Source organism: Clupea harengus, chromosome 7 (assembly GCF_900700415.2).
Source record: "Clupea harengus chromosome 7, Ch_v2.0.2, whole genome shotgun sequence".
NCBI classification, from domain to species: Eukaryota; Metazoa; Chordata; class Actinopteri; order Clupeiformes; family Clupeidae; genus Clupea; species Clupea harengus.
In genome coordinates this window covers 18,415,548-18,428,940 of record NC_045158.1, presented here as the reverse complement: position 1 = coordinate 18,428,940, position 13,393 = coordinate 18,415,548, and the positions used below count along the sequence as shown (strand labels likewise).

General features: G+C 42.0%; 1 protein-coding gene across 2 annotated transcripts in view; it reads right to left on the bottom strand.

Moving 5' to 3' along the window:
• The window catches only part of ckap2l (cytoskeleton associated protein 2-like), a 29,215-nt gene that overhangs the window by 11,037 nt on the left and 4,785 nt on the right, over positions 1–13,393 (bottom strand). For both annotated transcript variants that reach the window (XM_012820325.3, XM_031570723.2), the window contains exons 2-7: positions 13,040–13,106; positions 12,857–12,911; positions 10,335–11,572; positions 5,006–5,201; positions 3,066–3,221; positions 2,760–2,832 (exon numbers count right to left, since the gene is read on the bottom strand). In XM_012820325.3, coding sequence (XP_012675779.2) covers positions 2,760–2,832; positions 3,066–3,221; positions 5,006–5,201; positions 10,335–11,572; positions 12,857–12,911; positions 13,040–13,106 — 1,785 coding nt within the window. The remainder of the gene's footprint in view (positions 1–2,759; positions 2,833–3,065; positions 3,222–5,005; positions 5,202–10,334; positions 11,573–12,856; positions 12,912–13,039; positions 13,107–13,393) is intronic.

Here is a 13,393-nt window from a genome sequence, read left to right as displayed (position 1 = left end):
GGTTATCAGATTTCCACCACAAACATGCACTTATTCTACCTCATACTCTGTGCTAGCATTTGCCTGCAATCTAAATAATTACCACCATCGACATAGTTTTCTGTTCCATTACTCTACTTACCCTTGTAATGGTAACCCTACAAGCAAACTATATACCAATGAAGCTGTTCTACAGTACTTTAATGCTCTCTCCCCACAGGGTTCTTGCACCATTTCAAAAGTAAAATTTAATGCTTTTTAAGACTTTTTTAAGACCTCAACAAATATAATTTAAGACTCAAAAATGTCACAATTTCTTTGGAATACTCAATTCAGGGGTGCAAACTCATCAGGGTTGAAAAAGGTGACAACGATGCGAACCCCCTAGGTGCGTCCGGGGCATGCTCCCCGGGGAATATATTTTAAGAACATTTTGCACATTTTAAAGTTCAATGCATCAATCTGGTGCACTTTGACAACAAAATTATGAGGCTAGATCTATGAAGAACTTTGTGCTGTTGTAAACAATTTTGTGCTCTGGTAACAGTTTAATCATAAACATTCCTGTGTTGAATGTTGCACGGGCACAGGCCAACCCAACCTGCCTCTAGTTGAGCCACAGTAATGGCATCCTCCTCCTAAAATTCTCTCATTCTGAAAACAAACTGAAGTAGGAGAGTGGTAAATTTGTTCAGTTGCAGTGAAGCGCCCGGCAGTAGAAAACGGGTCAGTGTTTCAGATTACAGATTACATAGGGACGTGTGGTCATGGGAGGCAGAGCCTCATAAAAAGTAAAAAACTAAATAAATATTAATATGTATCTACTGATCTGTGCTTTAAATACAATGTTTGTATGATTCCGATCATTTTTATAATCAAAATCGCTGAATTTGGCCATGAGCATGTTCCAGTTCAAACAGAGGCGACTCGCGAGGTGAGGCAGCAACGAGCTGCGCCTCATCTCAGATTGTGCAATCCCTCACACACTGGGTTGAGCACATGCCTTTTGCTTTCTCATTGTTTGTCATCACTGAAATATTTGTAGACACTGTTATTATATGTCGTTTGTATCCATAGAATAGGTAATGTAATGTATTTCACGTATGTGAAGAAGCTATTTAGTCTTGCTGATCTGTCATAAAACCACAGTGAAAAAGCACATAGGGGAGGCAAACGTAACCTCTGCCTCAATTAAGGGGGCATGCGAGAGCCTGGAAAATGGTCTTCCAATCCAGTGAAGTGATAAATACATAATGGGAGACCAATGCCAGAGCTAAAAGGTTTGCTTTAAACGACAGGACAGAAGATAACTTTAGCAGCTAAACTCCGGACCAAACTCGCCTGACGGCCATGTCTTTTATGTAAATGTACATTTTTCGGCGTTTTCACGCTTAGATTTGTCAAAAGTTACCGAGAAAAAGACAATGTACTATCTGATAACACCGTTATTGTAACCAGCAAAAATGGTTGATGTGATTTGCGAGGCGTCTGTCAGCCAACTGTCTGACTTTAGCACGTTAGCCTACGTTAGATAGCATAACGTTATTGCAGCGTACCAACGTTACACGTTACCGTAAATGCCATCTTAAAAAGGCCGCTCGAAACCAACGCTTTCACCCGAAAGACATGTCTTGTAATACACCTGTCAATTACGGCATTGAGGCAGCTACCTTCCATTTCGAACAGACCAGAAGACTCGAAATAAAAAGCGTGTCATGGTGACATGGGTTGGCCAAACAAACAAGCTTGAAAGAAATATTCATGACAGCTTGCGTTGACAGATAACTTGGAGATACCCAAGTGTGTGTGTGTGTGTGTGTGTGTGTGTCGAACCTCACATCGACCACCGCGTAATGGCGACACGCAGCCTGACGTCAGCGTATGTAGCCGACGTACCGTAAACAGCTATTAAATTGCGGAGACTCATTTCACACAATACTAAATTAATCAACTATTAGATGTTTTACGATGCGCCACTGTGCTTTATCATCGTCATTAAGCGCACCGGCAAAAAAATGAATACCTACAGCAACTTTACGTGAAATTTAAGACAATTTAAGACCTTAATTACCCGAATTTTAATTTAAGACATTTTAAGACTTTTTAAGGACCCGCGGGAACCCTGTCCCCACCTTATCCTCTATCAATTTTGTATGCATCATGTATATACCATGTTATGTTTGTATGTATTGTGTATCCTGATACATCCTGATACGTGTATGATTTCCCTCCCCTTCTGCCACAACCCCACCTCTTTCTCCATCTCTACCCAGACAGCTCCAAGCAGATGGGCCCCCCCTTATGTGACGCGGTTCTGCTTAAGGTTTCTTCCTGATTAACAGGGAGTTTTTCCTTGCCCCCCGTGGCTATTGTGCTTAGAGCTCTAACGGTGCAAACCCATGACAGCGACGCGATACGCGTGTGGAAATAGCATTTTCAAACTGTCAGAGACGACACCAAACAATCTGATTGGCCGCTGCCGGGAAAATCGCTCCTCATTTGCATAGGATTCAACATTTTCCAACTTTTATCGGTCGCGTCGCCCAAAACGGTGGTCTACGTCACAATGGATTGGCTCCCGTTGAAATGCATGGGATTAGAATATCGCGTTGCTCGTAACGGTGTCATGGGTTTGTACCGTAAGGGGGTTCAGGCCCTGGGCTCTGTAAAGTGCCGTGAGACCATTTTAGTGTTTTGACGTTATATAAATAAAATTGAATTGAACCGGTTATATATACATATGTGTGTGTGTCTGTGTGTGTGTCTGTGTTAACACCAACCTTTTTCCAAATATGCCTGAGTCTCCTTCTTCTTCAGAATTTCAAACACCACTGCCCGAAGGTTGTCTACTGGCTGTAGGAGAAAAACAAACAAACACACACACGATATTATGACACAAACCGTGTGAAGACTCCTCATACAAATGTTTTAACACGTCTGGTTCTGGATTCAATGCTGGGTGGGTTGACCACTCTCTCGCTGTGCTACATGGTATTTTCCAGAACAACCAGACTCAAGAGAGGAAAAACAACAAAAAAGATGAAGAGGAAAAAACAAAAACAAAAGACCTAAGCATAACCGCTCACCTCTCTCACCATCCGGACTGCCTCTTCGAACAGGGGCAAAACCTCAAAGTTGCCCTCTCGTTCCATCAGTCTGGCCTGGCACATCCAGTACTTGCTGAACTTCTCGGCCATGGGCACGTGAGACAGCACATCCAGCACCTGCTCGGAGGGGCAACCCTGTGCACAGATAGGAAGGTTCAGGGGTCAAGGTACAGTTAAAAGGTACAGTCAGTGATTCTGGCAAAGGATTATTGATAGTTGAGCTCAACAGCCAATCAAAGAACACCCCTTCCTTCAGTGCTCCTGAAGCATTGTGGTGATTGGCTGGGAGTGTTTACGGAATGAATAATCAAGGACTGCACCTCAATTCTAATCAATTCAATTCGGTTACACATTCTGCTGAATTCAGTGAAATGTTCCTCAGGATTCAAGTGTGAATCCTCAAAAGAATGTTAGAGTTTATATAAGGTCTGCAAAAGTGTGTGAAACTCATCTCCTCTTTGCTGCGACAGAAACCTATGTAGCCAGAGCAGTTGAAATGGAGGACACGGCAGAGGAGTACGAATTTGGGAAGGGAGGACTTGCCAGTAAACCTGATTAGCGATTATTAATGTGACAGAAGCCAAGTCAAGGGTCGGTGTTCTCTGAGTCATCCAACAGAACCAGACAATAGTAGCAAGGCCTGCAGCAATGCATTGCACTGTGGGAGAACGATACCGGATGTTCAAGATGAATGTGAGCGTGTGGAGGAGGAAGAAGAGTTTGGGAAAGGAAAATGGGCCAGCTGCCCAAAACTTTTAGAAGCATTCATGTTACGCAATTTATACAGCCAAGCCGGAAAGTCTGCATACCCCTTTCACACTTGTGTACATATGATATTCTACATTTTGATTTTTAATAAATTAGCACACATTTTCACTTTGTCATTATTGGCTATTGTGTGTAGATGTTTGAGGTAAAAAAATTTACTCAATCTGTTGAAGTACAAGTCTGTAACGTAATAAAACGTGGAGACGGTGAAAGGGGTGTGCAGACTTTCCGGCTTGACTGTATATGGAGTGGTGTGTTCTGAAGCAAGTCAAGTCAGAATGGGGCCTCTGGAAGCAGACAGCATCACACTCCGGGAGAAAACAGTGGGGAGGGATGACAAATGGACCAGCGGTACACTTACTAACACACATTACAACACTGCACGTATTCTAACAGATGGTGTCACAAATGTCCTTTGTTCAACGCTTTTACAAGAATTATTCATGTTACTGAAGCCTATAAAAGCAGCGGTATGTTCTGAAGCATCCAAATGGAAGTCCGGTTAGAATGGGGCTTCTGGCAGCATCGCACTCCAGGGGAAAACAGCGGTTACCGGAACTAAACAGCATCATTCACATTACAACACTGCACACATTCCTAGCTTGTTGGTGTTTCTCCCCAATATCTGGAATTCATCAATTTGACTTTTCAGTGAGTTTGAAAGTTAAATCATTTAGTACAACCACAGGTTAAAAAATCGTCTTGTGTTAATAATGTGTGATGATAATTAAATATGGTCAGGCACGAGAGAGAACTAAAACACTGCAGGAAGAAAAGGTGTCTCACTGCAAACTTTTTTCAGAACAGCGTTCATAGGACTCCATCACATGCTTCAGCGGCGATACGCTTGTCTTTTTCAAATAAAACCTCACATGATGATGCACGGAGAGATTAATGTTGGTAAAACCTACTCCTTGACATTCTATGCATACTGCATCTCTTTTTGAAACGGTTCTCATTTTTTATGGCTGTGGAATAGGATTAAAAACACAGCAGATAAATGATGAAGCTGCTGAGAACTATTTACACAGATCCAGAACAATTCTTTCTGTAGGTCAATTTAGGTTCTCTCGCCCTCCCTCCCTCCCTCCCTCTCTGACAACAAAAACAAAATACACAGCCCATCTTTCAACAGAACTAATAAAGCTCACCTCCTGAAGCAGCTGCAGGCAGTCTGCGAGCGATCTGTCCACAGCACACACCAGGCCGTGGAGCTCCTCCTCCTCTTCCATGGCCGCCCAGTAGTGCTGCGGCGCGGCAGTGGACTTCCTCAACAGCTTCCTCGCCGGCATCGGCGGCCGTTTGTAAGAGATGCCCTTCGCTTCACGCCACTCCTTAAGTTGTCGCCTGTAAGAACAGTTTGGGATGAGAGAATGCCACTTCACCTCCATCAGAGCAAAAGGTCAAATGGGCAGGTTTACCAGACAGGTCAAGTATGCAGTGTTTTAACTTCCACTTTTTGAGGTATGTTTTTAAAGGCAACTAGTTATAACATAAACGCCCCGCCAGCCTCTTATAAGGGCATGCAACTATAGAGACGTGTGCAGAATACACAGAATCCACAGGCATCGCGAAAGCAACTTGAGACTGATCAAAATCATGTCAAAGCGGAAAGCGAACACCGGTTCAGTAAACGCAGACTTACCTTCACCGGTGCAGAGGTGGAGGTACGGTTGCAGAATGTAGATGTGTCCATTCTATTCTACTATCGCTCTATCCCCGGGACTGAGTTCAGATTTATTTATTCACTGCCATTTGCAGTGTTCGTGTAGTGCTTTTATTTATTTTAGGACATCACGCTGCCTTGTAGAATCATGACTATACATGTGAAACGTAATTGTTAATGATACAAATATTTTCATATTTATTATTACTATAATTATTTAAATCCGAGGATGTCTGTAGAATTGATGTGAACGCAATCACCAACGATTTCTCACAGATTCAGCCCTTAAGAACATAGGCCAGATTGGAGTGCGCCCATCTGCGACTGCTTTTCCACGTTCTTAAATCCTGTTCTTAGCTAAGACTGAACCCCAGATAAGAAAACTTTCATGGATGCCAGAATTGTCTCAGGAACTTTGTAAGTGGAGTTAAGAAGCCATTTCTAACTTTTTCTTAACTGCGTTCGAGAATGAGGTCCAATGCTTTTATTCTATAGAATAAGCAGTGTGACAAGAAAGGGAGATGCTGTCGGCGGGGAATACGCATTTCCTAAAGAATGCGTGTTGAAACCGGAAGTCGTCACTTTACTCCGTTTGATTAGGACCTTTACTTTCTAGTTGAGAAGTTGTGTTGATCGCCTGACATGCAAACGATCGGTTTTCTTTAAATTATTATTATTTTTGTGAAGTTATACTTATGTGAATGAAGCTATCTACACAACTTTTTGTTTGTCTACATTGACTCGGTTAGTTGTTCATGTGGTACACGAGTATTGTATTGTAGGACTTAACTGAAGCTAACGCTTAGACCAACAATCCATTGGAACACATAGTAGCTAGCTAGCCTTGCTGCTAATAAGTATAATGTCAGCATGCTAATATGAATAGACCCATTATAGTCAGGTGGCTTAATGCTCAATTGACTTGTTAACCGAACTTTTACGAAGTCATACACCTAAACACACAAGTGACTTGTTAACCGAACTTTTACGAAGCTATATGACCAAACACAAAGCTAGCACTGTTAATTCCGCTATAGCTAGCCAGGTCAATTAGCTCGCCTAAGATACTGCAATTTAAGCTAACCAATTACCTCATTTCCCCCAAAACCCATCGATTACGTGTGTTTGTGATGTGTAACATATATCCTTAATCAGTCATTCAAGTTATTAACGTTTATTTACCGCTAGCGATTACACGACACAAGGGTAATTCAATCGCTATTAATGTTAAACTTGAACTTCAACAACGTCACACAACATTAAAAGTCAGGCATCGGCATGGTTCCTAAATAAATCAAAGGTCCTTGTCCATTTCTGTTGACAAGTTTTATCCAACCAGAGACCGGAGTAAAGTGACGATATCCGGTTTCAACACGCATTCCTTAGGAAATGCGTTTCCCCCGCCGACAGATGCCACCTCACTGACCACCAGTGTTGCCAACTTAGCGACTTTGTCGCTATATCTGGCGACTTTCCAGACCCCTCTGGAGACTTTATTAGCAAAAAGCGACTAGCGACAAATCTAGCGACTTTTTTCTGTCATTATTATTGGATTATTGTGTTGACAAAGCACTGAAAAAGCATCTCACATATCCCGTTCTGCAGTTCACGTTACAACCGATCTCACGAGAGCTGAGTACAGCAAGGGCTGTCATCGTCTCCTCTCCACTCACACAGCGCCTGCGTGGCTAGTCTGACTAGATAGCAGCAAAATATTAGAGCTTTGTATTCGCGGGCAAAATATTAGAACTTTGTATTCGCGGGCAAAATATTAGAACTTTGTATTCGTGCAGAAATTGTACCTCTCCCAGAATTGTATAATGTGCGCATGCGCAGCTTATTTGCATATTATGCAAATTAGTTGATTACGTCATCTAGCGACTTCTGGCGACTTTTGGGAGAGCTAACAGCTACTTTCCTTACAGAAAAGTTGGCAACACTGCTGACCACCGGCATGCCAATGATAAACTGGACAACCAGAGGGGCAAGCAGTCAGGAAGCAGCGTCGGAAATACACGAGGGCAAAGGGCAAAACTGCCCCTAAGAAATATAATTTTGCCCCTGATATCACTAGGATAGGGGCAAAAAATGCCCCCATAATTTCCTCTAATAATAATTTAATGAACTTGTCAAAAACATCGTAGCCATGGCCCGGTCCAGTTTCCATAAAATGTTTTAGATTTTCGCCTTGACTGATGTTGCGTGTGCGTGAAGAACCGAACTTTCTAACAAAAATTATAAATGGAGCGCTTCTTAATCAGACCTGTGACTGCGAGTGTGAGGAGAAATGAGGATCAGCAAACAGTCTCCGTCACCATCTCAGGTTCCAAAAGATAAAATTTTCATTCGAAAAAAATGGAAGCTAGATTGGCTTGGGGTGGAGGATGACGACGACGAGAAAAAGACGCGAATTTGTTTCAAGGCATGTCGGATTTGTGGACAACGAGTTGCCAAATCGTTGTCAATCCAGCACAGGCACACTGACTTCATCAAGGGGAACGAAAACATAAAGAAATACATGGCCTTTTGTCACCAGGCGCCAAGCAACACGCCATCGCCTACGGTGAATGATAACTAGTAATAATATAATGAATTATTTAGTTCGGTTTAGCTAGTTAAACGTTAGTTAGCTAACGTTAGCTAGCTCTAATAGTACGTTAGCTACAAAGGCTTAAGTTATTATTATAAAAAAGAAAGACAAAACTTATAATTGTTAATAGTTGTTTAAAAAATGTAATAATAACAATAAATAACCACAAAGAAATAAGAATACAATTGAATATGATTGTCTGATTTATGTTTTCTGTTTGTTTTTTGTTAAAAAAAAAATCCAAGAAAACACTGTTGTAGCGAAAAACAACTGTTTCCAAATCTTAGAGCTAATATTCAATCAGAGTCAGAAGTCCGAGTGCGATAAACTGAAGTTTTATTCAATCCTGCAGACATTTCATCCAAAACGAGAGGGGTGGTCCATGGAGCAGCTCTGACAAAAATAACCAGGGCACTAACTATTTATAGGGAATATTCCGTCACTCTTTTCCAACACATCTTTCAAGATGCCTAAACAGCTGTGTCCTTATCAGTAGTTTCACCCCTCCCGGTTAGGAATGTCAAGGCTCTTTTGTGGGAACTTTTACATGCTCTTTGATGAATTCCGCATCCCCTTATGCATAAACCTTTTAATTAATATTTGGCTGTCTCTGTACGCCTGCACCTGTGGAAACTGTGTGATCTTGTTTTGAGAAAATAGGCATATCTGTTTGGCCTGACCTTGACTGCCATCATCCTGTGTGTGTGCGTATGTGCGTGTGTGTATGTCTGTATGTGTGTATGTGTGTGTGGGTGGGTTGGTGTGAGTGATTGACCCCCCTCCTGACTGCTTGTTACTTTCCACTAGCCTGCACCTGCACGATGGCCTTCATGCTTGACCTTACATGATACCCATCCCTGCACACAGGCCCAATGACAATTGTAGCTGCAATTCTGCTCTATGACCACCACAGCACTGTTTTACAATCATATTTTTCAACAACACTTTGAATTTGTAGAGTACTTCTTAATAGTCTTATTATTGCCTTTTGATGACAATCCCCATATACCCAAGCCTAAATAAGTATGTTTATTATTTTGAACATAGTTAAATGTTATTTCACAAGTTTCAAAAAGTGCCCCCAATTTTATTTTAAATGCCCCTGGATTTCAGTCAGTTGGGGCAAAAATTGCCCCCTAAAAATATGTAAATTTCCTACCCTGTCAGGAAGGGATATACAAACTATAAGGGAAAGTATCTCATAACTAAACAATGATGCATTTATAAGAGCTCACTGTTGATCATCTGCAGTTGAGTAGGTGCTGGCTGAACATGGGGCTCCAAACTAAATTGAACAAATTGGGACCCTGGTCGGTGCAACTGTCAAAGTTCACCTAATAAAAGAATGGTACTCTAAAGGTGTATAGGTAAAAGGTCTAGGTAAATATATTAGTTATAATACAGCCATGTGCATGAATAAGCACTTAATCAGCCGACAGCTGGGAAAACGTGTTTAATTCAACTACCGTAATTTCCGGACTATTGAGCGCACCTGAATATAAGCCTCACCCACTGAATTTAAAAAAAAAATATATTTTTAACATAAATAAGCCGCACATGTCTATAAGCCGCAGGTGCCTACCGGTACATTGAAACAAATGAACTTTACACAGGCTAAAATGAATATCAAAAGTAATACAATAGTGATGCATATCATTAGTTTTGCCAGTTACGATAAGTGCACTGTTGCTTTAAGAGAGCACAGTTGCAAGAGTCAATCAGAAGCTAGAACGTTAGATTGAAGACAGCGAGATAGAAGAAAGACGCTAGTTTGAAACCAGTGAGCTAAAGAACTTGAAAAGACTGGATTTGTATTGTTGTAAACTGTATTGAGTTGTGTTCTGTCTACGCCGGTAGACTGTGGTTATTTTGACATTAGTTAAGTTATTGAGATACTGAGAAATCGCGGGGAGCTAAGCATCCATGCGGCTGCATCCATGCTAGCATCCTAGCTCCACAAAGCCACCGTATACAGTCACAGGTATCATAATCCATAAATTAGCCGCGTCGTTGTTTAAGCCGCGAGGTTCAAAGCGTGGGAAAAAAGTAGCGGCTTATAGTCCGAAAATTACGGTAATGTCAAATCAAACTCTGTCCTAAAAAACAAACAAACCCCCCCCCCCCCCAAATAGCATGTATGGTTACCTCTTATATTGACCATAATAGAAGTAAAGGTATTTAAATTATGCAGAGAATAGCCTTGGATTTTAAGATGTAAACTTACTGTCGTTCCTCCTGGGCTGCCGTGGGCTTCTTCAGCTCGGTTACAGGCCCGCCTATCAGAGGCCTGCCCTGAGTCACAGGGGTCTTTAGGACCTCCGGGCCCAGCAATTGGCCGGTGCTCTTCACGATACGTGACACCGTCTTGGTGATGGCTGCAGGTGAAGTGGCGGGCCTGCAGCTCAGCCTTGACTTGGGGGGAGGCAGACGGAATGTGGACACTTTGGCAATGGCCACCCTCTGCTGCGTGTCTGTTGAGGGTGCGGCAGTCTTGGCTGTGGTCCGGGGTACGTCTGATGAAGCTGGAGCTTGGCGGGTCCTGGAGACCGCTGTGCTCGCACACTTGCTGACAACTGAACTAGGAGGTTTTCTAACCAGAGCGGCGGGTTTCTGGTTTATCTTTGGGTCGCCTGAAGGCAAGGTGGACACTCTGGAGTCCTTTCCTTGAACGTATCCATGACCCAAAGGCCTCAGCTTTGGAGTCTGGCCGACAACACTGGGGACGCGTGTCAAAATAGCAGTGCTTATCGTCCTTCTCTGTGTTTTCTTCTCTTGGGGCTTAATAGGTTTAGGATTACAGTTAGTGGAGTTATTCGAATTCAGTCTCTGCCCTGGTGTTTTAAATGCTTTTAAAGTTACCTGGGAGGGCTTGGAAGTCATGCAGGTTTTTGGTACGGATTCTCTGTTAGCTCCAACATTATCAGTCTTTACGTTTTTGACGAACTGCTGAGGTTTCTTTTGTGTCTCAGCTCTTCTGCTCGGTAAGGTTTGTAATGCTGCATGTGTGTGGAGTGTGTGGACAATGCTTGGTTTTCTGGTGCGAAGAAGAGCTTTGTTAGCTTGTGAAGAGCAACCCGTGGCTTGGGATGCAGAGCCTTGAGGGTTTTGACGAGACTGCACTCTGTTAGGGACTACTCTAGCATGGGCAGATGATGGACGTTGCTGTGCCTCCAACGGCCGATGCTTGACCACTCTGCCCCTGAGAGGATCAGAGACACGTGATGCGATTGATTCCGTATTCCCATGTCCTTTCAAATCAGAGGGATTACGAGTGCGGGTTTGGGCTGCGAGACCTTGAGTGGGTGCCAAGGGAGCTCTTTTGAAAGAACCAAATGCAGATCCCTGCAGTGGAAGCTTGGGTTTGGAGATGGTCTTGGCTGCTTGCTTCTGAGCGCATGCTTTCTGCATGTCATTCTTCAGTGTTGAGAAATGTGGCATCTGGTTCTCCTTATCCTTATCTCCCTGTGAAAAACACACAGATTAAGATTAATGTGCCATGAGTTCGAGCAGAGAAATACAGGGTGTGATGAAATCAATCATGATGTCAATGCATTTTGAAACATGCCTCAGAATTAAAACAAGGTCTTGGCAGCAATTTGGTAGGAAGGTTTTCTTATCGGTGTCTGATAACAGAAGGTGTGTCCGCTGAAACAAAGTACTGCAGAACAACTACTCTGTGAGGCAGAAGGATGTGTTTGTATGACAAAGCAAACTAAATACATTGGGCAGGCTGTTGCTGGGATTCAGGCACCATTAGCTCTGGATAACTAAATACAGTCAAAGACGTCTCGCACATGTAAACATAGGAATGCAAAACAACTCTAGGTGAAGTCTGGGTGAGATTAATCATGAGATTCTTCTAAAAGCTTTTGGAGTAATTCATTGTTTAGAGTTAGTTCATTATTGAGTTTTTGCATTTAGAGTATTGGATCGTTTTGTTGGTGAGTGGCAAAGTGTTTCAGACAGAGGGTGAATAGAGATGTAAGGCAAACAGTCATTTTCAATTTTTCTTTTTTCTTTTTACAGTTATTGAGGTAAACAGATACAGGCGTATCTCTGAAGGGATCTTTCCCATGTTGTCAGACACTTATAGTTATGCTTAAATCCAGAAGATCTCACAAAGTATGTCAAAATCAAACAATGAATTTCTTTACAGGACAGAACACAACATGGCTTTTTAATTTGTTATAACTGGAAAACAATGTATTGTGTTCCTGAGATATCTAGTTGTCATTATCTTGGGGAAATTAGGTTTTGTTATTGGGCAAATCCATACCTTATAGTATGGTATAGTCAACCGTACCATGGAAAAAAGTAGTACGCAGACAAACAGAACTGCTGTTGAAATGTTCACTGACAGTTTGTTATAGACAACTGCACTATTTTTACATCATCTAAAAGGTGTGCATCTATACAGAAACGTTTTTCAAAGTGGCCGTATTATACCGTTTCAAGAAAATGGATATAGGGACTCAGTTTTCAACAAAATATTATACAAGTACAAAGTAGGCTATAAACTCATCACCAAATATGTTAGTTACAGACTACTGTGCTGTAAGAGCACTGCCATACTTATTTTGACCAGTAGTTGTTTAAGGTTCTCGTTCCCGTTTTTTGCCCGTGCACCCTTGCTGTAACTGCCGTTCCGTAGCCGTTGCCTTTTTAAAATGGTGTACTTTGTGTATGCTACTGGAATGCATTTGCACTAAAAGTTTAACATTCACGTTTATTGCAATGTGTACTTACATGTGTTGTTTTGATACTTGACTTTCTGGGAGCCAAGTCATCCCGAAGATAAGGCCTGAAACATCAAATGCCAAACTGCAGTTATACTTCTGCGCATGATACCAGGATTGACATGACTGAAAATATCACACACCCGCTAGTTTGCTAGTCCATTATTGTTAGTATAACGTAGTGAAAACTTACTTTGGATTGAGAGGTTTCAGCCTGCCTTTAGACGCCAAGTACTCCATCAGTTTTTGCTTCCGCAAATCTACCAAAATAAATGCATGGTTACAATAAACCTGGTTCGCAGTGTATAATGTCACTAGGACATTTCCGTAAATTACAGAACGATAATCGCGTAATTAGATAACACTAGCTAACCAGCTAACGGTTGCTACCCACCACAATGAGCTAACTTAATAAACGTGACGTTACTCTATCACTAACTTGTGTACGCATTTAACTATTAGCTGCCAATAATGAAACACATAGGATCACACAAACATGATCTAGTACGGTGCATAAGGAGATAACTATTCATCTGGCTAAATTAGT